Source organism: Lissotriton vulgaris, chromosome 3_1 (genome assembly GCF_964263255.1).
Source record: "Lissotriton vulgaris chromosome 3_1, aLisVul1.2, whole genome shotgun sequence".
Taxonomy (NCBI): Eukaryota; Metazoa; Chordata; class Amphibia; order Caudata; family Salamandridae; genus Lissotriton; species Lissotriton vulgaris.
The window spans coordinates 476080336-476105322 of record NC_141689.1 but is presented as its reverse complement, the minus strand read 5'-3'; the positions used below and the strand labels follow the sequence as shown (position 1 = coordinate 476105322).

The following is a 24987-nucleotide window of genomic DNA, read 5'->3' as shown; positions in this document are numbered from 1 at the left end:
CCTGCAACACCCCTTCTTGGTAAGCCCAGAAGGCACACAATCACGTCATAGGCAGAGCAGACCGCCTGGCATGCGACGGGCATCCACCCAATAGGTGACCTGTATCGAGATAAAAGCCTTCTGCCCGACGTTTCTCTAATGGAAGACGATGGCCTCCCACCAGCCCACTTCCTCCTATACAAGCCACTGGTGACAGCCATGGGAAGTAGATGGGGTGACATGGCCCTGGAACACCCGACACACCTCACCCTGCAATACCTGCATGTAATGGGACAGGGCAGACACCAGACCCGCTGGTTCGCAGACTCTACACTCTCAGGCCGGGCGGCAGCTCACGCCTCTCTGGCGCAGGTGGGAGGAAGACCTGGCTTGCCCTTGCAGTGACAAGGAATGGGAGACCCTGTTGAAGAGTGCAGTCAATGGCCCCACAATTCACGGTTCTGACTAATACAATACTACCTGGGAACAAGAGAGGGTTTGGCTTAAGCGCAGTAAGGCTGCGCCAATCTATATATAAAACAAAACAATTGCCAATACTGCTAGCGCAATTTTGTCATAGAATCAATAAGTTGAGTTCATGATTCTCAACTTGAAAGACCACTCTTTCAGTCCTGCAGTGTATCTCAAAAAATAGATTTATTTCTTTTCTACAAACAATTTTTTGGGAGATTTTTTTCGTTTTGTTCTGTCAACATAAGGCGTTCATGGATCTCAATTAGAAACAATTTTATTAGTTCTAGAAAAACACTCAAAAGTGAATCTGAGTCTTTGAAAGAAGTTATAGTAAATGGATAGAATTTGGTGTGGGAAGGGTTATGTAGGTGAAAACAAAGGGGACAAACTACATATATTTCAAACGCTTATTCATCAAGCTAACAAGGCATCTCTCATGCCACATTTATTTATCAAACTAGCAAAACATACACACATACAAAGTGGTGGGGGAACGGAGAAGTGTGTGAAAAAAGTGAAAGTCAGAAAACGTGGAAGGAACTGAATTGGTTATCCTCATTAATTAGGCCCTATCAAATATTTACAACTAAGGTGGGCCTAGGGAACTGAATTTCTCTTTTAAATACCAAATAGTAGTCTAATTTGAAGACAATTAAATAAATCAAAATGCAAAGAATGCAGTCATCAAGTCAATATGCACAAATATGTCAATACAAGTAGGTCATACACAGGTATGTCAATGTAAATAGGTCATAGGTCGACGCGTTTCGAATCCCATTAGTTTGTGGGATTCTCTTCAGGACCAAAACAGATAAAATCTGGAAAACATAAAATGAATAAAAAACAGGCAGGTATCAACAGACAAAAGAGACTCTCAACTTAACATTCAGGACACCATACACTCAAGTAGTACCTGTCGGGATTTCTTCTGAATTTCTTTGGTGAATACTGTGGGCATAAAGTTATACTGTCAGTTACTAAACCTTGGATGTTTGGAACATAAGTACATAATTCTCCATTATACTCACTGGGATCTAGTCGTACGTATTCCTTTGTCTGTGGCTTATAGGGATCAACCTCAGTCGGTTAGGAGAAATTATGTGTTCATTCTTAATGTTTTTGTCCTGGTGGAGGAGGAAACACACGTTTTTTTAGGGGGCGTTGGTTCAGCTCCCTACAGACTTGTAAGATACTCTCAATAGTTTAACATGCGGGCAGTTTTTTATAAGTTTAACTCGAGGATACATGATCGCTCGTGTGATAGCATTATTAATTGCTTCGTGGTGGAAGGGGAGGGAAAACTATCTTGCGTAGCGTTAACAAGCAAGACGCTAAGTTGCTGAGTCACGGCGTGGTTAAGTAAAGCGTCCGAAGACGTATTAAATAATAATGGACACAAATGTTAAAAAATGCGCCACTGGATCAAATTTCACGGTACATCTATGGACACGAAGAGGCATCCGGGTTCTACGAAGGCTCTTACCGTTAGTTAGCTGTGTCTCCCGTCAACTCGTTTGGCAATTGACTTCAGGCGCCGTGAACGTACGTCACCTGTACGGCGCTTAATAGCAAAGATGCAAATGTCCCACAGTGTAATGGGAAATGTAGTCCCAACGGGGATTTAAATATGAGTTTTTCTATGCAACTGAATTTAAAGGTTAACGTGCGTTGTGATGGGATCTGTAGTTTACGGGAATATAAATTGTGTTGTGTCACTACATTACATGATGTCAATTCTCTGGTTGGGAATGATTAGAACGGTATTCGAACTTGTCCATTGGCTTATACAAGGGAGGAGCTCCCGTGCTCCTCATTTCTTAGCAGGGTTGCAAGTGTCGCACAGTGTGTTAGGAGTTGTGGTTTGAACGATGGTTGCACAAAGAACCGCTGGTTACAGAATGATGATCTCTGATTTCAAGCATTTAGTAGGATGTTAGCCCTAGTACAATCACAAGGGAAGGGATCACAGGGTTGTCGGAGTCGGAATGATTAGTACGGTATTAGAACTTGTCCATTGGCTTATACAAGGGAGGAGCTCCCGTGCTTGTCATTTCTTCGCAGGGTTGCAAGTGTCACACAGTGTGGTGGGAGATGTGGTTTGATCGAGGGTTGCACAAAAAAACGCTGATTACAGAATGGTGATCTCTGATTTGAAGCACTAGTACAATCACAAGGGCAAAGATCCCATGATTGTCGGGGTGTACGATGTGTATTGTTGTGTGAGCTGAGACCAATTGTGGCCATTTAAACAGTACAGGTTTTTCAGTGTATCTTATAGGTTATGGAGTTCTGACATTTCATTGAGCCCACTAGTCACAGTATTGAATTTAAGTATGAGCATAGCTTCCCTCTGTCTTAGTTTTGATTCTTGGTCGCCACCTCTTTTGTCCGGATCAATTTTGGAGATAACTGTCCATTTTAAATCGTTGTCATTGTGTCCCTTTTCAATCCAATGTTGTACTAATGGTGCTGTGAGTACCTTCTTTTTCAGTCTTGATTTATGTTGTGTAATCCTTTGTCGTATCTCTTGATTTGTTTTTCCGATGTACAATTTGTCACAAGGGCATATTATCCCATAAACCACATTGCGGGTCTTACAGTTAGTGAAACTGTCATGTTTCCAAAAAATCCCGTTATGTTGGAACAGTGATCCTTCCATTGTTAATGGACAGTTTATGCATGTACCACATTTGTGGTGGCCTTTTATGGGTGGTAAGCCAACATAGTCTCTCAACGTTGGGTTGCTTGCTTTTGGTACTGTGGCTCGTACTATCTGATTGGCAATACTCTTGTCCTTTTTGAAAGCAAAAAGGGGTTCTTTGTTGAATTTAGGGTCTAATTCTTTTAGTAAATGCCAATTTTGATTGATGGTCTTTTTTAGCCAGTTTGATGAGGGACAGTAGGTGGAGACACAGACTATTCTTGGTTGTCTTTCTCGTTCTCTCTTTTTCAGCAGTTCTTCCCGTGGTGTCCACCACGCCCTTTTCTGTGCCTGTTTCAAAGGTTTGGAAGGGTATCCTCTTTGGAGTAGTCTTTCTCTGAGTGAGTTGGTGTGGTCCATGTACTCCTCTTTAAATGTACAATTTCTTCTTATCCGGAGGAATTGACCTACCGGTAGATTTTGTTTAAGGCTTCTCGGATGGTTGCTCGAGAAATGGAGTGCTTTGTTTCTGTCTGATTTTTTTCGATACAAAGTTGTCACCAATTCACCATTTGTACAGTAGACTTCTACATCCAAGAAAGTAAGTCTGGTTTTAGAGAACTGAATACTGAATTGTATGTCCCTTGTCCGGTTATTTAACCACCTGTGGAAATTACCGAGTTCATCTTCATTCTCTGTCCAGGTGAAGAAGATGTCGTCTATAAACTGAACCCAACCTCCTATCCATTGTTTATAGTGGTTGTTGTTGTAAATGAAGGTCTCTTCGTACTGGCTCATAAATAGTACGGCTAGCTCAGGGGCAAAAGGGCAGCCCATCGCAACGCCCTTAATTTGGAAGAAAATATCTTCTTTGAACTTAAAATAATTCCTCGTGAGGGCCATTTTAGCAAGCTGTAGTATGAATTGAGTGGGAATCTTAGTTGGTCGATTTTACATTGACATACCTGTGTATGACCTACTTGTATTGACATATTTGTGCATATTGACTTGATGACTGCATTCTTTGCATTTTGATTTATTTAATTGTCGTAAAATTAGACTACTATTTGGTATTTAAAAGAGAAATTCAGTTCCCTAGGCCCCCCCTAGTTGTAAATATTTGATAGGGCCTAATTATGAGGATAACCAATTCAGTCCCTTCCACGTTTTCTGACTTTCACTTTTTTCACACACTTCTCCGTTCCCCCGCCACTTTGTATGTGTTGATGTTTTGCTAGTTTGATGAATAAATGTGGCATGAGAGATGTCTTGTTAGCTTGATGAATAAGCGTTTGAAATATATGTAGTTTGTCCCCTTTGTTTTCACCTACATAACCCTTTCCACACCAAATTCTATCCATTCACTATAACTTCTTCCAAAGACTCAGATTCACTTTTGAGTGTTTTTCTAGAAATAATAAAATTGTTTCAAATTGAGATCCATGAACGCCTTATGTTGACAGAACAAAACGAAAAAAATCCCCCCAAAAATTGTTTGTAGAAAAGAAATAAATCTATTTTTTGAGATACACTGCAGGACTGAAAGAGTGGTCTCTCAAGTTGAGAATCATGAACTCAACTTATTGATTCTATGACAAAATTGCGCGAGCAGTATTGGCAATTGTTTTGTTTTATAATACAATACTACATCATACATAGGGCACACCTCACACAAGCAAAAATAAACAGCTATTTTCGTAGTACAGATGCTGCCTGCCCCCGCTTTTGCATGGTAAGCGCGGATCTCCTCCATATGCTTTTGAGGTGCCCGTGACCGCAACGCTACTGGCAGGTAGTCACCACTCTACTATCCACCTATACAGGGCTTTTGGAGCTGCATAATTAAGGGTTATGCATACTAGGCCTATATCATCGGACCCAAAAAAATAATGTCAGATCTCGATTCCTTGACCGAGGGCTAATAACGGTCAAGCGCCTCATCGCATGATGATGGAAGGCACAGGAGCCCCCAGCGCGTGTTGCCTGGACACAGTCCCTAATGCCCTGGGCCCAGGCGGAAATCATCACCTTGCACAGGGAAGATATTTTAGAACTACACAACTACCCTACAGCTACCAATTGAGACAATATCTAGACTGACTTACAAGTCGCCAACCAGCCAATCAGACACCTGCATGAACCTGTCACCACAGCAGACACAGGAAACGGCCTACTAATATGGTCAGGTGACCGCTAGATCTACTTGGGGTTTGGGGGGGGTGCACTACCTGTTGCACACAGGGCTCTATGATAACATCTGGTTGCCGAGTCCCTGTCGGCGCATTTGTTGTCTAACGCATGACCTGCGACTACTTGCGGGGAGGGCTATGAAGGTCGGAGGGAAATTGATATTTTGTTAGTTTCTATTGTTGCTCAGTTTATCTGTTCATTGCTGGGCACACGAATGGCCTTACTACTGGGACCTCTTGGTTGTAGCACACCGATTACCTGACACAGCACAATGTAACCGGACATCTTTATACAAGCTATTACCTGCACATCTCCTTGATGTAGCCAACATCTGTTAAGAGAACCTTACAATACACCATGTATCAGAATCTTGTAAATAGGATGCTAATGGTTGCTATGTAAGACTTTCTGTCAGGTGTGTAAACCGCATATATTTGTGGTAAAATTAATAAAACTCGGTAAACTCGGTCACTGCACTTGCAGCACCAATAATACCTTCTGCTCTGGCCACACTATTGGGCCATCACTCCTAGGCCTGAGGCCCGAAGCAGGCTGGTTGCCCTTTTATGTCAAAAACTGGGGAAAAAAAACACATCTCACTCCCTGTTGCTTGGGACATCTTCCTTGTGGAGCAAGGGGCACCTGGGACCCAATGCTAACAAGGAAAGTGGTTCACCAACCCCCATTTTGCTAGTAACATGTCCTTAATTATGGTGCCGCCCCCTTGACTCACCAGAGAGGACATCTGCATGTAAACAGAGTTCTACTTTGGCGAGGTGTATGGGGACTGAGATGTTTCTAATTTTACAAAAACGGTTCCCATATATTTTGTTAAACACACCCATCCCTAAACTGTTAATGAGTACTTGGAGGGTTCTGACAGGCAGGGCTCTCTTAAGTGCTTTAACTGAAGGAGGCACTTGAAATAGCATGATGGCAAACATTACTTTTGAGAGATAAAAGTAAGGATGCCAAGTTTTAAAAAGTGTCCTTTTAATGAACTTAAAAATATATCTGCACTAGGTACAGTCTAGTTAGCTATCACTAATAGGTGATCTTGGAATTAACTTTTTTTTATCATATACGCTAAATGATTGTGTGGCAGCCTATCTTATATTGTGCATAATAGAATACAAAATGACTTCAATAGCAACAGTGCTGTCTGTTACTTGCTGGGACCTCATTGCTCTATAAATGCAAAAGTCACTATTCTGCAGTGCGCCAAGCAGGATTCAATTCTGTGACTGTCTGGTCTCACAAACAGGCATCTGCAGTGATAGCATTAACCAATTGATGTTTCAGAATGTAAAAGAGTGCATTTCCCACCAAACAGTTTGATTCATTTAAGGTGTGTACATCATTTCATATGCAGTTGCAGTGAAGGAGGAAAAAAAATATATTGATTGAATATTTTGTTGCTTTTAGCCATGACCTTGACCCTATCACCACAGGGATCAAGATCACACTTTAGAACAAAACACTTTAAAATGCGTTCTACAGCTGCCTTAATGACCCCTTGACTGATAATTAAAGTAAACAAAGACAAAAAAACATGTTGAGAATGAATACAGAGGAGTTCATGTAAAGTTCTACTTAACTGTGTCAGGGCCATTGCAGAATCATAAAAGGTTAACAGATGTCCTGCATTTTTCTCTGTGAAAGGCGGCAACCCTAACTTCAATCACTTCATGTAAATGAAGACGGCCTGAAAATACTAAAAAATAAAGTTGCTCTTGTTGGGGACTTCATTTACAAGTGCTTCCTGAGGCATTTGTGCCACCCACGGAATGCCGTCACGGCCCCCCACCATTTGAAGACCTCTGTTTTAGAGTATGTCAGTGCTTTCACATCATTGTTGGCGAACTGGATCCACAACGGCGGACTTTCCCACAACGAGCATCAGCTTCTGCGCAAAAGCTCTAGTGTAACAGACGGAGCATAACACACTTCAAAGCACAAGAAAGTGGCAGGTCTGATTCTGGTTTTTGTGTGCAGTGAAACTTGTCGACTGACTGCGAGTGCTTGCAAGACTTACTGCCCGCTAGAAAGGCTTTAGGCCATGTCTGCGATATCCAGCGCCTTTTTAGGTCCCGCTGAGCCAGCGCATGTCCAAACCCGCGAGAAATTTAGTGAGTGGCTTTTGAAAGTGCTTCCAGAGGCCTTTGCTGGCCTCAGGCTTGCATGCCCAGGCACGCCGCCATGTGGGTTATTGTCAAGGCTCATCCCTCCCCCTCCCCCACCCCCACCACAGATCGCATCGCCACTCGCGTGTTTTTTTTTTCCGGTTCAGCACGTGCGCACACAACTCTCTTCCTCATTACTTTTGCTTCACTTTCAGGGCCCCACGGCCAATGCTTGTTGTACTTGAAAGAGCCAATTGGCCTACATCTTTTGTAACCCTACTTTCTTTTCGTGCGGCTCACTTCCTGCCTTCTGGTCCCCGTCCTCTATGCTTTGCTCCCCTGCTCTGTGTCTCGCTGACTCCCTGCTCGTATCCTCTCTCCCACCCCTCCTTATTTCCCCTATGTAGAGGATCTCTTGGTTGGAGCCGAGATACAGCAACACAAAACAAAGCTCACCGGTAACCATCTCCCAAAGGCGTTTCCTTTGCCAAGAATGGCCTTAGACACACTGTGACAGACATCTTAAAATGGTATGAGAATAAAATAATAAAATATATTAAATACCGTTCAAGATGTCCACTGGATACTATTGCCAGTGACAGTGCTTGCACCACAATTGTACAAGCATTGGTAAATCCAGTACTGGCAAGCAGCAGGCGCCATCATTGTTCATGTAATTTAACATGCATTGGCAAAGTGAAATTGATTGGCTTTGACAAGGGTTGTTTTGCATCGATGTCTCTAGGAAATAACTCGCGTTGTGAAGTTCTCTAGAGGAAGATGCAGGGTGAGCAATCTTGGCTGGGGATTGTGCGTAAAGTGTCGCTAGTTTCTGAAAGCATCCCGGGCTTTTTGTTCATAAGGTTTCGGCATTATACACAGGATCTTCAACTGCATCCCTTTCTCCCAAACACAGCCTGGGGATTTCGTGAGAGGTATTAAGTAGTATTTTTTATGTTTAGGTTTCTGCTAGATGCTTGCTTCTGGATTCATTCAAATCAGGTTATGAGTTTTTTATTAGGACCATTCTATTCCGTGGGTTTTCTAAAAGAGTGCTAAAATCATTCTAATGGAAAGTTGGAAGGAAATTAAGGAGTAAAAAAAAATATACCAACGTTTTTCATCTTTATGATGGTATCTTCGAACTTTTGAAAAAGAGGACATTGTCCTTAGTGCCACCAACTTTTAGAATCTTTTTTGGTGCTGAGTTTCAAAGTTCAGCTCAGAAGCTATCGAATGTCAAGGCTGTACAATACCAAGGCGGTCTAGTCTTGAATTCACCCCATGCCTCCTTCATCCACCACCACATGCTCCCTTCCCCTTTATCACACTAGTACTGGCTATTTTTCATCCCCCTTTTCTCCCCGTTTTTTCTTCTCTTATTTCTCCTTTCATATCTTCCTTTCTCTTGCTGTGGGTCAAAGTCTGATTTAAAAAAAATAAGCACCGGTTCAAAAAATGAGTGCTGATGGCCCGACCTGCAACTACCAGCTTAAATGAAACACTGAACAGACTAATGCATAATGCAGTCAACTATCTCATATGAATACATTGTATCCTTGCGAATTACAACTTTCACCCAGCACACCATCTGCATATATATTACGCATACACCCAAACACACATCGAACACATTGGGGAAGGCGACACACTCCAGTTACAGAGAACTGATGGATTTTACAGATAGGTGCTAGACACCTCTTCCAGAAGCGTGGTTAAATGTCTGATTATAAGCCATTTGTCTTCAACCAGAATTGCCACCATGACCTACTGAAGGGTCAGAGCCACCCTCCACAATGGTTGGGGTATTTTGGATATAGAACAATTCCAGTGGGCTCATTCAACCAGGGCCACATTTGCAAACAGGTAAAGAGTGGGTGTAAATAGCCTACTGACTATTGTAACCCACCTGTAATTTTGAGATGCAACCTATGTACTAATAGGTCATACTGCAAAATGTCTATTCGCAGGGGGCTGCAGAACTTGTCTAATGGATATTAATTAAGTCAGCACCTATTTGCAATCCTCGTGAATAGCTCCAAACATAGTGGTGGTGACAAGCAAGAAACACTGTAACACCATCTCTTTATATTCTTTAATAGAAAGTGCAGCTAGTGCAGATAGGGTAGTCAAGCCACTCAACCAGACAAACACAAGGTCTTTCAACTGTTCTTGACTGCAGGGAATAGTGGGAAATGTATATCTTGTTTTTAAGGCCCATACTGGATAGGACTAGGCTTGAGCCGTCGCAGCCCATACTGAGATGGGAAAGCAAGCTGGGAAGCATGCTCAGCGGTAAAGAGCGGAGAGAGTCCTGATACGCGGGCAGAAAGTCTTCAGTGATGCGAGGCTCAAGTACACCGAGTTTAAGTAGTTGAACAGGACTTACATGTCTCCAAGACAACAGAACATGAAATGAGGGAAGGAAGACTTTAACTCTCCCAGATGTGACCATCAGAACCCAGATTTATGTGGCATGTCCTGGGTGTTCCTGGATGTTCAGTCTATGAAGGAGTGATTGGACAGTTATAGTGTGTCCTAAACAGCACATGTTTATACCCCCCAGAGACAGGTCTCCTGAGATTCCATCCAAAACCGAGTCTGTAAACAGGTTTATAGATCTGGCAATGATAGTTGCCAAATGGTGTATAGCTAAGAATTTGAACGGTGAGAGATCAGAACTCGAGAGCAAGTGATTGTATTTTTTGAGCTCCGCACCCAATTCCTCCTTTTTGATAATTTTTAGGTCGAGCCTAGAGCAGCGCATGCGCTGCTTTAGGAATCGGCCACTTGAAATCACTCTGGACTTTGAGCAAGCTCGTGCTCGTAGTAGTGACATTTCATTGGCCTTTGCGTGTGGGCAAAGGCGGCTTTTTGTCCCACCTTTTGTTAGAATGTGGACGCCTACCACCTAGACCTTGCTGTTACATGCAGAGGCGCGCAGTGTGCCACCTGTTTCGGGTCACATTACAAAGCTTCTTTTGCGAAGCGATCACTTTCGTGGCCGCACTTAATTAACTTTACAAGGGTCCTATACCTCACCGTCCCGACGGCGTTACTCAAAGGGACCCGATTTGTCTGGTATAGAAGCTACATGCATGCAGATCTATGAGCCAGCCCCCGACCTACTTGCGTAGTGCGATAGAGGATAAATACAATAAAAATACCTAAGCTATGCCAGCAAAAACGCTGGTGGCAGTACTGCCTTCATAGAACTTTGAAATCCTTCACCAGTCGCTACAAAAGATTAAAAAATGAAAAATGTATTTATACAAGGTGACATGAGTAACCCTGCCCTTCCGTTCGTTCTCACCTCTGTTAGTGAAGCAGTCGCCGTGAAGCAATCAGCCACAGTGACCTACGCGGTCAGCTGACAGCCATGAAACTTGGATTCAACACAGCTGAGCAGGGTAGGGCAAACCCGGGGCATGGCAGTGCAGGCCTGTGTGTCATCCAGTATGAGATAACGGCGTTTCCCCCATCTTCCTACTTCTTCCTGTGATACAGGGAGTTCCCTAGATCTTCATAGCAGCCCAGTAGACAAGAGTATTATTCGACACCTTCAGCTAGTCCCGCTTTCAAATCCAGCAGGAGTAGTGTTTATTCTAGGATATTTAGGTCCACGTTTATGATGAGAAAAGCAAACTACAAGTCCCATATTAAAAAGTGCAGAGGGCTAAATAGGACTGGCTACAGGTCTCACTCTTGAAGCGGGTGGGGGCACTGGCAGCTGTGGTGCTTGCGGGGTGCCTCTAACACACTACATGTGACCCCTTCAGTTTTATCCTTTTCGAAAGAGATTGGTGAAGTTAAGAAAGCTTTGATTAAACCACTGTTAGCCGTAAAGCAGCTCAGTGGGTTGATCAGCTGCTGCAGAGGTCAGTGTATAATTTGTAAATCGGGCGTTCATCCTGCCAAGGTTGCTAAAATCCGTGCCCCTTGAATAAGGTAAGAAACATATTTTATTTAAACTAAAAGAGAAGATGTATTTGTGCTGTGGGCTGTATAAGTGGTCAGGAGTTTAATTTCTGCTGCAACCGGAAGTGTCACAGACACTGAACGAGGTCCATAGTGTTATCCAGAAACCTGTCAGGTGACTCCTGTAAAATGTGCTTCTTCAGTACGACCTGCATTTTTAGACCGGAACGCTGTGCAGCGTGTGACGTCCCACTTTTGAATGGGAAGCGTAAACTGCGAGTGGAGTCTGTCAAGTCTTACTCTGATGACTGTGTGCAGAACTATCAACTTTCCCAGGTGTGTGCGTATCTCATCCAGTCCAGGTATTTGCTTTCCATTATGGAACTTTTATAACTGTTTACCCAATTAAAAATTCAGGGCTACAAGTCCCAGAGAAAAAAACATGCACTGGAAGAGCTACTCAGGCATGGATGGACATAGGAAAACTTGAGAGCTTTGAGTGTGGCATATACATCCATGGGATCTCCATATACATCTCCGGGGAGATGTATAAATAAAACGGAAGAAATATGTGGATAGTTGTCTGATTGAAAGTCCATCCCACTGAATGTTGAACAACGTTATCAGCTCAGGCCGCCAGTTACAGATGAACAACAGTTTGGCAAGGCACCCTTTCATGCAATTCTTCTTTCTCTAATTCAGTACAGTTTTCAGAAATGTCTGGTCTACGTCCAACTGCAGAAATGTGCCCCATCCACTAATCACCAATCACAATTAACAAGTTGTTAAATGTCTGTCTCTACATTTAACTTTGCCACCTTATTGAACACGATTTTGGATCCCCTGCTACAGCATCTCTGGCTCCGATCATAAAGGATTCTGCTTTCTTTGCTCTTTACATCTTCAAGTTGTGCTGTTCTTATCCTCCCTCTTTTCCTACTTTCGTGATATCCAAGTAACTGACGCACTAGTCTTCCTTCCTATTTCTCTCTAAGAGAATCTCTATATTGTATTGTTGTATGTATATACGCTTCATATCCTTGATGAGGATGTGAAGTGCATTTACGGATGGGTAGCAAACTACTCTGTGGAAGTGCTTTAGCTGGAAGAGTATGCCTGTCATGTAGCCTCCTTTGGTATCACGATATGGTCTATAAGGATCACAGCTGTGCTCTTATCATGCTTGTCACTCAATCTACGCATGAATTTGAGAGAAAAGAAATTAAAGGAAGGTATTAAATGTAAGTATATGGTATATATCTTGAGCATTCTACCTAGAAGCAGCATGGTAGAAATGGGCAATATAATTTGACCAGCCATATCCTATCCTCTAATGAAGTCGAAAAAGAGACAGCAGAGGTACAAGACCAACTTTGGTGACCACCACAGCTATAGAGAGTAGCTAAATCTTCATGGTCAGTGGCTCCAAGCCCTCACCTAGGGTAGTCGCTCTCCTACAATGCATAGAAGCCTATGGTCTTCGAACCGGCTTTCCTTTCCACATTTCCAGCTATTCAATGTTGCCCACAGTCAATTATTAAAGAGTCGCTATTCTGCAATTCACCAATATGTTTACTTGGTTTCTATTCTGCTGCATTGCTCAAATTTGCCAATACAACCGACCATGGTTTCTGCTTAAATACTCAGCTAGACCATTTAGGGTTACTCTGTTAGCTTAGCTTCCTCTAGATTAAGTTCTGTACCAAATGCTGTCACTGTTATGTCAGGTTTTCTATACTCTCCTAGAAAAGGTTGTAGGGGTAAAAATATTATCACAGCAGACTAGTTTCTCTTGTATTGCGCTGTTCAGATGGCGTTGTCAAAGTGGTGAGGATAGGGAACTACCCTCTGGACTGAGCTCCAACTTAACAATGAAAACAACGTTTTCTATTTCAAGTTCATAAGGTTTATTCGATTTCTTCTGATTTATAAATCATAAGGCTTTTCCAACGTTATGTGGTTCAATTCACCAACATAATAATCATCTTGTCAAACTGAGTTTAGTGCATTAATCCACTTAATAACAATACCCAATGCATTTCGGGTCGTGTGAGAACCATGACCCTTCGTCAGGGGTCTGAAACAAATGGAAATCAGACAGGACCAAAGTTAGTCACTCGCCAAATAAATCAACTCAAAAACGCTACGAGACAGGAAATAATGCTGCTGACTCTGGAAACGGAAACGGAAAAAACCGTGCCAAAATGAAAGATCCCAAAACACCAAAAGAAAGTAGTCGCTAAACTATTGAGCCAAAGAAATTAGCAAAAAGAGCTTCACCATAGTGTCAAACACCACACAATAGTAAATTATATCTGACTCGATCAAACAGTCAATACGGAGCACTTACGAAAAATACACGCATCCGCGCTTCTGTGGATTCAAAGGTTACTGAGCATACCAGCTACATGGCATCTAATAGGATACACATTACATCATGTGACCGCGACCATAACCAATGGGGTGATGGTTCCCCGGTCACATGACACGAGTATGCGTGCTTCACAACAAATAACGCGAACAATGCATCGGCTAATACGTGCAAATAAACAAACATAAACAAAAGCTAAATGCAAAGTACATGACGAGCTCGGCAGCATGTGCAAAATCAATACAATATAAATACAATATCAGCAAAAGAAACATTTCAATGGGAGCAGGATGTAGCGAAAGTCAATGCTGTGGATAAGGATATTATAGAACCCACGAATGTTCAATACGATCATTTAAACCCACAGGGTGGGTCGAGTTCAATTTTTTGATCCAATAAAATTCAGCTCTAAGTCGTTGCTTTATGGGATCCATGTCAGGACGCTGGTGGAGTACCTCAACCACCATAAACTTTAGTTGAGAAATTTGATGGTTCATCTCTTTCCAGTGACACGCCACTGATGATTTCAGATTATTGAGCCTAATGTTACTTTTGTGCTCAGTGATACGCACTTTTACTTTACGTTCCGTTTGTCCAATATATATCTTCCCACACGGGCATTTGATGAGATATATACAGTTAGCAGTGTCACAAGTACTTGTGTGAAGTAGTTCAATGGGAAAACCTTTGGTGGGATGCATCAATGTTTTGCCACTCATGACATTGTTACAATGGGTACAATTAAAACATTTAGACATACCTTTCCATATTTTCTTCTCCATAGCAGGGGCATTAAGCATTTCTTTAAGATTTTTCGATCTCTGGTATGCAAACGTGATTCGCTCGTTATATAGATCCTTTAGGTCAGGTTCCGATTGTACCAAATGCCAGTGCTTGTTAATCGCTTTTTTGATCTTTCCTGCATCAGATGAGTATTTGAGTACGCATATCGTTTTTTCAGTGCTTTGTTTGGTTTTCAATGCCAATAAATCAATCCTTTTCATTTTGTCTACCTTCATCATGGCTTGTATGAGAATGTCTTCCGGATATCCCCTCTGTTTATATCTCATAGTTTGTAGTGAGATGGACTCTCTTGCTTGATCTTCATTAGAAGTAATTCTTTTAAGTCTAATGTATTGAGATACGGGCAAATGTTTTTTCAAGGCCTCAGGGTGAAAACTTTGGAAAAGGAGACACGAATTCCTATCAGTTGGCTTGTGAAACACTCTCGTGTTAATTTCCTGATTGCATATATTAATTTGTACATCTAGGAACGATATGGTGTCTTTGCTGATCGTATGCGTGAACTTTATCCTTTCGTTCAATCCATTGAGAATCTTGATATTGTCTTCCAATTTTTCTTTCTCACCACACCATATCAAGAAAATGTCATCAATAAACCGCTTGAACAAAATGAGCCCTTCGATCCAACTTTCTTTTTTAAGAATGTTATCCATTTCGAACTTCTGCATAAAGATATTTGCATATGAGGGGGCCCCCCCAAAACCCATTGATGTTCCGTTGATTTGATTGAAGAATTGTCCGTTCCATTCGAAATAACTATGATACAGGGCAAACTGCATCAATTCTAATATCAAGATTCTTTGATATTCTTCCAAGTCACTGTGAAGAAGACTCCATTCGAGTGCCTCAATACCTTCCCTGTGTGGAATGGAGGTATACAGTGCAACCACGTCAATGGTGCACAGCCAATATGTTTTGCCTGGTGATAGAATTACTTTACCCAACATGTTCAAAAAGTCAGTAGTATCCCTGATGTATGTCTCACTCCTTTGCACTAGAGGTTGTAAGAATTTGTCCACAAATTTGCCCACTGGTTCTGAGATAGATCCACAGGTCGAGACAATGGGTCTGAATGGCGGTCTAAGGGGATCCTTATGAATCTTAGGCAACATGTAGAGTTGCGGTCTTCTGGGATATTTTAAATGAAAATAAGCATGGGTCTTTTGACTTATCCATTTCATGGTTAGAGCGTGATCCAAAATTTGATAAAGAACCTTCTGAAACTCTTGTGTAGGATCAGTGGTTAGTGGTAGATATGTTCCTTGATCATTCACATGATTGTTAACACTGGAGGTGTAAAATTCTGTGTCCATTACTATTAGGGCGCCGCCCTTATCTGCCTTTTGAAAGGTTAAATCTTTGTCTTGACTTAGATTTTTAAGAGTGTTCCATTCTTTGGGATTCAAGTTGTTTCTCTGAGGTTTGTTGAAAGGAATCTTTTGAATATCCGACATTACTGAACGCTCAAATGCCTCTAAAGTCTTATGCGTAATGGGGGCACAAAAGGTGCTAGGTGATTTGAATTCATGATCCCATGGGGGGATTTCAGTCGTTTGGCTGATGTCTTTAAAGAAATATCTCAACTTCAGGTTCCTGAAAAACTTGAAAAGAGCAATTTCCGTTTCTCCAGTGTTGGATCTGTAGGTAGGAACGAATGTAGTGCCTTTGTTCAATACTGCCAGCTGCATATTGGTGAGTGGTTTCGCAGAAATGTTAATCACTAAGTTATCTTCTGCACTTGACTCCGTGTTCGCCTGGCGATTTCTTCCTCTGTTTCTTTTTCTCTTAGCCCTTCTGGTTGTGACGAACCTGGTGGCGCATTCGCTGCTGGACTTATATCTAAAAAAGCCGGTTGTTGACCAGTTACTTGACTAGTAGATGGTGTGGCACTTTGTTTGGTGGTCTTTGTAAGTGGTGGTCTGTTTTGTGCGATGTCTGATTCGGATACAATACTTTCTGTTGAAGATGTGGCTGCTGGTTGTTTTTTCTGGGATTGAGTTTATGGCATCATAAAAACCCCTTTTCTGAGCACCAGCTATCTTCATGGTACGCAAAATGGTTCACAAGTGAATATTCAGCGAATGCCTCTACGCTGGCACTCTTTCACTCCATCAACTACTGTAACCAATCCTGACTGATCACTGCAATTGCTCTATTCTGTGTATGCCTCACTTCTCTCCCTTATTGTTCAACGCCTGCTTCCTGAACCCCACATACAAATCTGCAAAGTGCATCTGGCACCAACATAGATACCCATGGTCTCAGAGGCATATCCTAGCGCACTGCAGGCCCCATGATATTCTATATACATCCAGCCAGTTTGAAATGTGCCAGTTCCTGCTCAGTGCCTTCACACTGCTCATGACCCAAATCGGCTGATGGCAAAGAGGTGGTTTGGTCAAAGTTCTGTTAGTCCAGAACCCCTCAATTTTTAACTTACTTTTTCTGTCTCCTGTCTTTGTTACATGGTCAGAGGTTAGCCTGAACACCTGATCTGGAATCAGCCTCTCTGGGCCTTTTAAGGACAACCCGCACTAATAAATAAATATATATATATATATATATATTTGAAAAAACACTTCCACAGTTTAATTTAACTAAGAGTATATATATATATATATATATATTCGATTCAGTTATACAAAATTTGAAAAAACACTTCCACAGTTTAATTTAACTAAGAGTATATATATATATATATATATATATATATATATATATATATATATATATATATATATATATATATATATATATATATATATATATATATATATATATATATACTCTTAGTTAAATTAAACTGTGGAAGTGTTTTTTCAAATTTTGTATAACTGAATCGAACACCAAATTAATTCATAGGAGAAAGGTGGTCACATAGGGCCATACTGAATTAACAGATGGGATCAAATGTAGTCAGGATTTAGAGAGAATTCGATTGATGGCAATGCACAGATTTAAAGAAGGGGATGTGTGGACGAAGTTAAGTAAGGGGGTCTCTGGAACGTATTTAAATTCAGTGAACCTTCAGCATGTGGCAAATACAGGGATCACGTAAATAGTGAAAGACGAGTCGGGCTGTGGTCAATCAGAGTGTGCCAGTAAGAAATATAATTTGTAATAATAATAACAACATTCTAGTGGAGAATGTTTTTCAGAAGGGTGGGTAGCAGCACGGTCAATCAGTAGGGGCTAAAAAATAATTCCACGGGTTAAACAGAGAGTACAAAGAGTTTAGTTTAAGCTGCACAGGGATGAAGCATAGCTGCCAAGACTCCCTGTCTGTCTGGCAACGTGAACGTTAGGGGTTTTATTGTGGCGCTGCACACCGCAGACCGACAGTCAGCAGAGCATCGACTCAACTCGTTGACTCAGATTGAATCCCCCGCCACTTCTGACCCACCTACTCACTTCCTCATCCTCCGGATGTGAGGAGGCACTACGGTCACATCCTATCCTGGGCCCCCAATGGTGTAGCAACCACTGAGGGAAGGCCCCGCGCCGGCGTCTAATTAGTGTCAAAGCCGCGTGGTGCCGCAGGAAATATGCAGTTAGGCAAGCTAGGAGGCCACTGGCCTGGCAGAACATTGTAGCAGTCACTGAGAGCAGACAAACAATTAACTATTATTTACAGAACCCAGCAGCTGCTGGCAGCACGTCTCGGAGAAGCACTGAGAACCGGCGCGCAGGTGCACAGGCGCCGGCGGTGCGCGCTGGCACCCTGCATAGCCAGAGTTTCAGAGTGTGGCATTAATGCGTGACAATGCATTTCAGTGCGTTGATGCAGAACATGTATCAAACAGGAGGGGAGGTGGATCACGTCAAGATCCAAGGGCTCAATTTACCATTCAAGAAAACCTCAGAATGGAAGGTCCAGCCACAGTCAGAGCCCAAAGGGACAATGTCAAGCAAAGACAGACTCGGCTGTTCCTATAGACTAGAAAGTAGGAGAAGGTAAAGATACGGTCAAAAGAAGGGAAAAGGTAGTGCTCAGTGGAGGGCTACCTTGGGTATCCAATATGTTGGTATTAATGGCCTCACACACCCTTGCAAGTGTCATGCTTCATCACTGGCGGTTGCTCCTTGTTGGGCAGGCGGTGCAATGCCCAACGGGCTCACCTCAAAGAGGGGCTCTTTGGCGGAGATCTTTTTACCAACTGCCTAAGGGTGAAGTGCGGGTGAGGGACCAGAAAGGAACGGATAGTGTAAATACGTGGGTTAAAATGTGACACAAGGTACCGGAGATCAATTTATTCTGGTTGTCCCCTGTCACAGGTAAAAGCAGTGGGTAGCCTATAATCGCTGGAAATTAGGATTCCACGTAACGATCCAGGACTACAATACATATCGTGAGGTCAACATGTTTCTCGCCTTTGCACACTGGCTGCGATTCTTCAGGACCTAGTGGTTTACATCTATCTCTAGTAAGACATGACCTAGTTAAGTGTCAGTTTAAAATAGTTGTACTACCTGTATGGGACAGCTCTTGCCTGGGGAGACAAAGGAGATCATTACCATGGTTTAGTGACAACAAACGCCTTATCGTGACCGTGAACACGCAATGCTGTGGTGGGTGCAGTGACATAAAGATAGTGACATACCAGTGATAAATTGGTGACCAGTATGTATTGACTCTATATCACATTGCTACATTACACCGCACTACTAGATTAAAACCAAAGGTAAAGTTTAAAAACAGCAGCAATTAATGAAAGTCTTCTGTCCGAAACCTGTAGTAAGGGTAACGTGTTTACTCACCTAAAAGTCAAAGTGTCTAGGTGTCAACAGTACCCGGTAGGTTTTACTTCAAGGGGAAAGAACCATAGGGGTTTAAGGCTAAAAGGGGGGAACAAGCACAACAGCAATCTGTATGAATCACTTTCATTAATTCTCTTATCACACACTAGCCTATTGGTGTCGGAGGTGTGGGGGAAATTTGTTGGTCAGCTAAGACAGAGTAGCACTATCTGATCGCTGTGTATGGCTTTATATCGAAGCTACATCTTGGATAGTTAATTTCAGTATTAGATCTTAAACATATACAAGATTACGCTTTGCACTACAACTGCTGTACTGTGGTAGGTTACAATATACATCCCCTTCTTGTGCCTGTGTTAGGAGCGGTATGAGCTCTGGTTGACCTTTAGGTGCTGCAATCGTGTCTTGACAGCGCCTGCTAGAGAGGGTGCATTCTATGGCTCCCTCTCTCCACCCATCGTGTGTGGCTGTCTCAGTGCCCCATAGACCACTTGGTAATAATAATAATAGTAACGTTTAAAGCAGACTCGGGCCGATTTTACTCTCTCTTCGTTTGGTGTGTTATTATATCCCGCTCAGATGTACCAACATGCGGGAAGAAACAAGTGATTCGTATGTATTACGAATTGGAGAATACGTGAAGGGGCTCGAGGGATGCCCTTGTTACTCTGCAGCGCGTTAAGAGGTCGGACGCATTGCCATTCTATTGTCAGGCGGGTTGCCGGGCGCGCTCTCACACGCCAGTCTTGGTGTCTCAATGTGCTCGCGGGATGCCCTCGTTACTCTGCAGAGTGTTTAAGAGGTCGGACGCGTTGCCATTCTATTGTCAGGCGGGTTGCCGGGCGCGCTCTCATACGCCGGTCTTGGCGTCTCAACGTCTAACAAGGCGCAGTCATAGCGCGCTTGATTGTAAAGCGCGGTGCTGGCTATTGCATCTCCACAAGCGCGGGGGGGTTTGGCTGCAAGGGGGAATTCACTTGCTTCTTGCTGCCTTGGTCAGCGCGGTCTGCCTACCCATCTCTACCGGGATCCGGATAGTACCGAGTCCTCGGGCAGGAATCTAGTTAAGTGGTTTTTTGGGGGCGTGGTCGGGGTCATGTGGGAACCAGTGTTACCAAGGGGGCCATCTTGGAAGGGACCCATCCTCAATGAAAACAAAGCAGTATCTGGAAGGTGGAGTTATAAATAAATCAATTTAAGAGTTTATTTACATATATGTGTTGTCAATGTTTCATATATTTCAAGCCATACACTACCATGAGGGCAAATCACTACTGGTGTGTTTTTACTAATGTAGTAGTAGTTATTATAGTGCACTCCACGGAATGTCTTCGTTGAGTCCCCGCTTGTCTGAGGATAGCCTGTGTATCCACCTCTGTTCCTTCTGGAATAGGTTCTGTTTGGATTTGTTACTTGGTGTCTCTAAGATGAGCCATCTCTACTGGTTGAATACCCCGAACAACTACCTTACCTTCACCATCACTACCTCTAACTCCAAGATAGCATTCCAGGACCTGACTATCAGACTAGAGGGGGGTAAAATTGATACTACTATGTATCGGAAACCTACGGACCGGAACAGTCTACTCCTGTTCACGAGCCACCACCCTAGAGCTCTGAGGCTGAACGTTCCCTTTGGCCAATTCCTGCGGGTTAGGCGCAATTGTACCCATCTCAAAGATTACAAAAATGAGTCCAAAATCCTATCTCGCAATCTGAGAGAGAGAGGTTACCCAGCTAGGGAGGTCTATAAAGCACAAAAACGAGCACAGAACAACCACAGAGGGGCTCTCTTGGAGAATAATACCCCAACTGCACAAGACAATGATCTTTTGACCTGTGTAACAACTTTCTCCACAGCCTCTACTAAAATCAAGAAAATAATAAAGAGACACTGGCAGATTCTCAACACAGGAGATCTTAACCTTGCAACCCCCAGGTTTGCCTTTAAAAGGTCTAAAAATGTCAAAGACATCTTAGTTCACACCAGGACTAAACAAGTAGAAACCCACAGACAAAACACACTCTGGCAACTTCCACCAGTGAAAGGCCACTACCCCTGTGGTTCTTGTAGTGTATGCCCCTTTACCAGTATCACTAAGTCTATTCAACTAACTGAGACATTCCTGTATGAACTCCGATGCCACACCAATTGCAATACCCCAAATTGCATCTACCTGCTCAGATGCCCTTGTGATCTTCAATACGTGGGCATGACCACCCGCTCATTCAAGATCCGCATCTCGGAACACAGAAGCAATTTCCGTTGCAAGAAAACCAGCACGAAGATGTGTAGGCACTTTGTAGACCTAAACCATACTGCTGACTCACTGAGATGGCTCATCTTAGAGACACCAAGTAACAAATCCAAACAGAACCTATTCCAGAAGGAACAGAGGTGGATACACAGGCTATCCTCAGACAGGCGGGGACTCAACGAAGACATTCCGTGGAGTGCACTATAATAACTACTACTACATTAGTAAAAACACACCAGTAGTGATTTGCCCTCATGGTCGTGTATGGCTTGAAATATATGAAACATTGACAACACATATATGTAAATAAACTCTTAAATTGATTTATTTAAAACTCCACCTTCCAGATACTGCTTTGTTTTCATTGAGGATGGGTCCCTTCCAAGATGGCCCCCTTGGTAACACTGGTTTCCACATGACCTTTAGGGAGAGTCCAACCCGACCACGCCCCCAACAAACCACTTAACTAGATTCCTGCCCGAGGACTCGGTACTATCCGGATCCCGGTAGAGATGGGTAGGCAGACCGGGCTGACCAAGGCAGCAAGAAGTAAGTGAATTCCCCCTTGCAGCTAAACCCCTCGGCGCTTGTGGAGATGCAATAGCCAGCAGCGCGCTTTACAATCAAGCGCGCTATGACTGCGCCTTGTTAGACGTTGAGACGCCAAGACCGGCGTATGAGAGCGCGCCCGGCAATCCGCCTGACAATAGAATGGCAATGCGTCCGACCTCTTAACATGCTGCAGAGTAACGAGGGCATCCCTCGAGCCCCTTCACGTATTCTCCAATTCGTAATACATACGAATCACTTGTTTCTTCCCGCATGTTGGTACATCTGAGCGGGATATATTAACACACCAAACGGGCCAAATGAAGAGAGAGTAAAATCGGCCTGAGTCTGCTTTAAACGTTATTATTATTATTATTACCAAGTGGTCTATGGGGCACTGAGACAGCCACACACGATGGGTGGAGAGAGGGAGCCATAGAATGCACCCTCTCTAGCAGGCGCTGTCAAGACACGATTGCAGCACCTAAAGGTCAACCAGAGCTCATACCGCTCCTAACACAGGCACAAGAAGGGGATGTATATTGTAACCTACCACAGTACAGCAGTTGTAGTGCACAGCGTAATCTTGTATGTGTTTAGGATCTAATACTGAAATTAACTATCCAAGATGTAGCTTCGATATAAAGCCATACACAGCGATCAGATAGTGCTACTCTGTCATAGCTGACCAACAAATTTCCCCCACACCTCCGACACCAATAGGCGACTGTGTGATAAGAGAATTAATGAAAGTGATTCATACAGATTGCTGTTGTGCTTGTTCCCCCCTTTTAGCCTTAAACCCCTATGGTTCTTTCCCCTTGATGTAAAACCTACCGAGTACTGTTGACACCTAGACACTTTGACTTTTAGGTGAGTAAACACGTTACCTTTACTACAGGTTTTGGACAGAAGACTTTCATTAATTGCTGCTGTTTTTAAACTTTACCTTTGATTTTAATCTAGTAGTGCGGTGTAATGTAGCAATGTGATATAAAGTCAATACATACTGGTCACCAATTTATCACTGGTATGTCACTATCTTTATGTCACTGCACCTACCACAGCACTGCGTGTTCACGGTCACGATAAGGCGTTTGTTGTCACTAAACCATGGTAATGATCTCTTTTGTCTCCCTAGGCAAGAGCTGTCCCATACAGGTAGTACAACTATTTTAAACTGACACTTAACTAGGTCATGTCTTACTAGAGATAGATGTAAACCACTAGGTCCTGAAGAATCGCAGCCAGTGTGCAAAGGCGAGAAACATGTTGATCTCACGATATGTATTGTAGTCCTGGATCGTTACGTGGAATCCTAATTTCCAGCGATCATAGGCTACCCACTGCTTTTACCTGTGACAGGGGACCACCAGAATAAATTGATCTCCGGTACCTTGTGTCACATTTTAACCCACGTATTTACACTATCCGTTCCTTTCTGGCCCCTCACCCACACATTACCCTTAGGCAGTTGGTAAAAAGATCTCCGCCAAAGAGCCCCTCTTTGAGGTGAGCCCGTTGGGCATTGCACCGCCCCCCCCCGACGAGGAGCAACCGCCAATGATGAAGCATGACACTCGCATGGGTGTGTGAGGCCATTAATACCAACATATTGGATACCCAGGGTAGCCCTCCACTGAGCACTACCTTTTCCCTTCTTGTGACCGTATCTTTACCCTCTCCTACTTTCTAGTCTATAGGAACAGCCGAGTCTGTCTTTGCTTGACGTTGATGCAGAACACCACACTGAAATGTGTGAGCTTCACACCTGATGCGTGATACTTGGCAGGCATGATGAAGCATTTAAAAAGGAGCGTCACTGTTAAGGACTTGGGAATTTGGGAAATTGATCTGAGCACGAAAAACATCTTGGGTTTGAAAGTAGGAACTCGGAGGAGGAATGGCCGCGATCTAGGAGTCAAAAGGAGTTCTGTAGCCAAAATAAGTTAACCCGATGAACACCATTTGTATGAAATGGAGTGCATGTGCCTCCAGTAAATTATTATGTAAAGACCATATTAAAAATAATTTTTTGTTTTCACTTTTCCTAAAACAATGAAAAGGTATTTATGAACCAATTTCAATTTACATTTGAAGTAGAATAGGTTTACTAGTTCTATGGATTTCAAATACTCAGTTGTGTCACTCAATCATACATCTCTCCCACGTTTCTTTTTACTTTCTGAAATATGAATCACGCCTAATAGCCTTTCATTTCTAACATAAAGAGGATGGATTAATATATGATAACTTCATCAAAGACCTTGAGAAAATGTTATGGAACAATAAGACATATAAGTGTGATCTAGTGAGGACACAAGAAGGGCCTTCCAGTGTAGGGAAAAATAAAACTTATTTTTCCCAGTCTTGCATCTACAACAATACGCATTCTGGAACGTATGTTTGTTTGATGATGTCACATGGGTTTAACGTTGACGGTTCAAAACACCTTTTCTGACCTTCCGATTTGTTAACCCTATGTGCATAATTTTTTAAATAAAATAATTCAGATTTGTTTGATCAGTTTCGATTGACATGGAGAACAGGAAAAATCAAAGGTCCTGTATTCAGAAGGAAAGAGGCAGAAAACGAGGAAGAGATGCAGCCTGACATGTATTACAGACCATGTACATATTTATGCAAGCGTCAAAAAATGTGATTAATACACCACACAAAGTAAAACCAGCGTATACATAATGGAAACACTCGAAGTATAGACCATACTTACTTTGGCAACATTTTTAATTGATTCTCTCTTAGTTCCAATATCTGAAGTTTAATTAACCTGAGGGAAAAGGATAACAATTTACGAGTTAACCAGCTATCACAAAAATGAACAGTTCGATTAATATTACTTTAAAACAAATACAAGTGTATTATCTTTTGAAACTGTAATATTTTTCAAACGTTAGACCAATC

General features: G+C 42.6%; 1 protein-coding gene across 1 annotated transcript in view; it reads right to left on the bottom strand.

Moving 5' to 3' along the window:
- The window catches only part of ERBIN (erbb2 interacting protein), a 710182-nt gene that overhangs the window by 150667 nt on the left and 534528 nt on the right, over window positions 1-24987 (bottom strand). The window contains exon 8 of the mRNA XM_086963488.1: window positions 24797-24853. Within this exon, the coding sequence (XP_086819614.1) occupies window positions 24797-24853 (57 nt within the window). The remainder of the gene's footprint in view (window positions 1-24796; window positions 24854-24987) is intronic.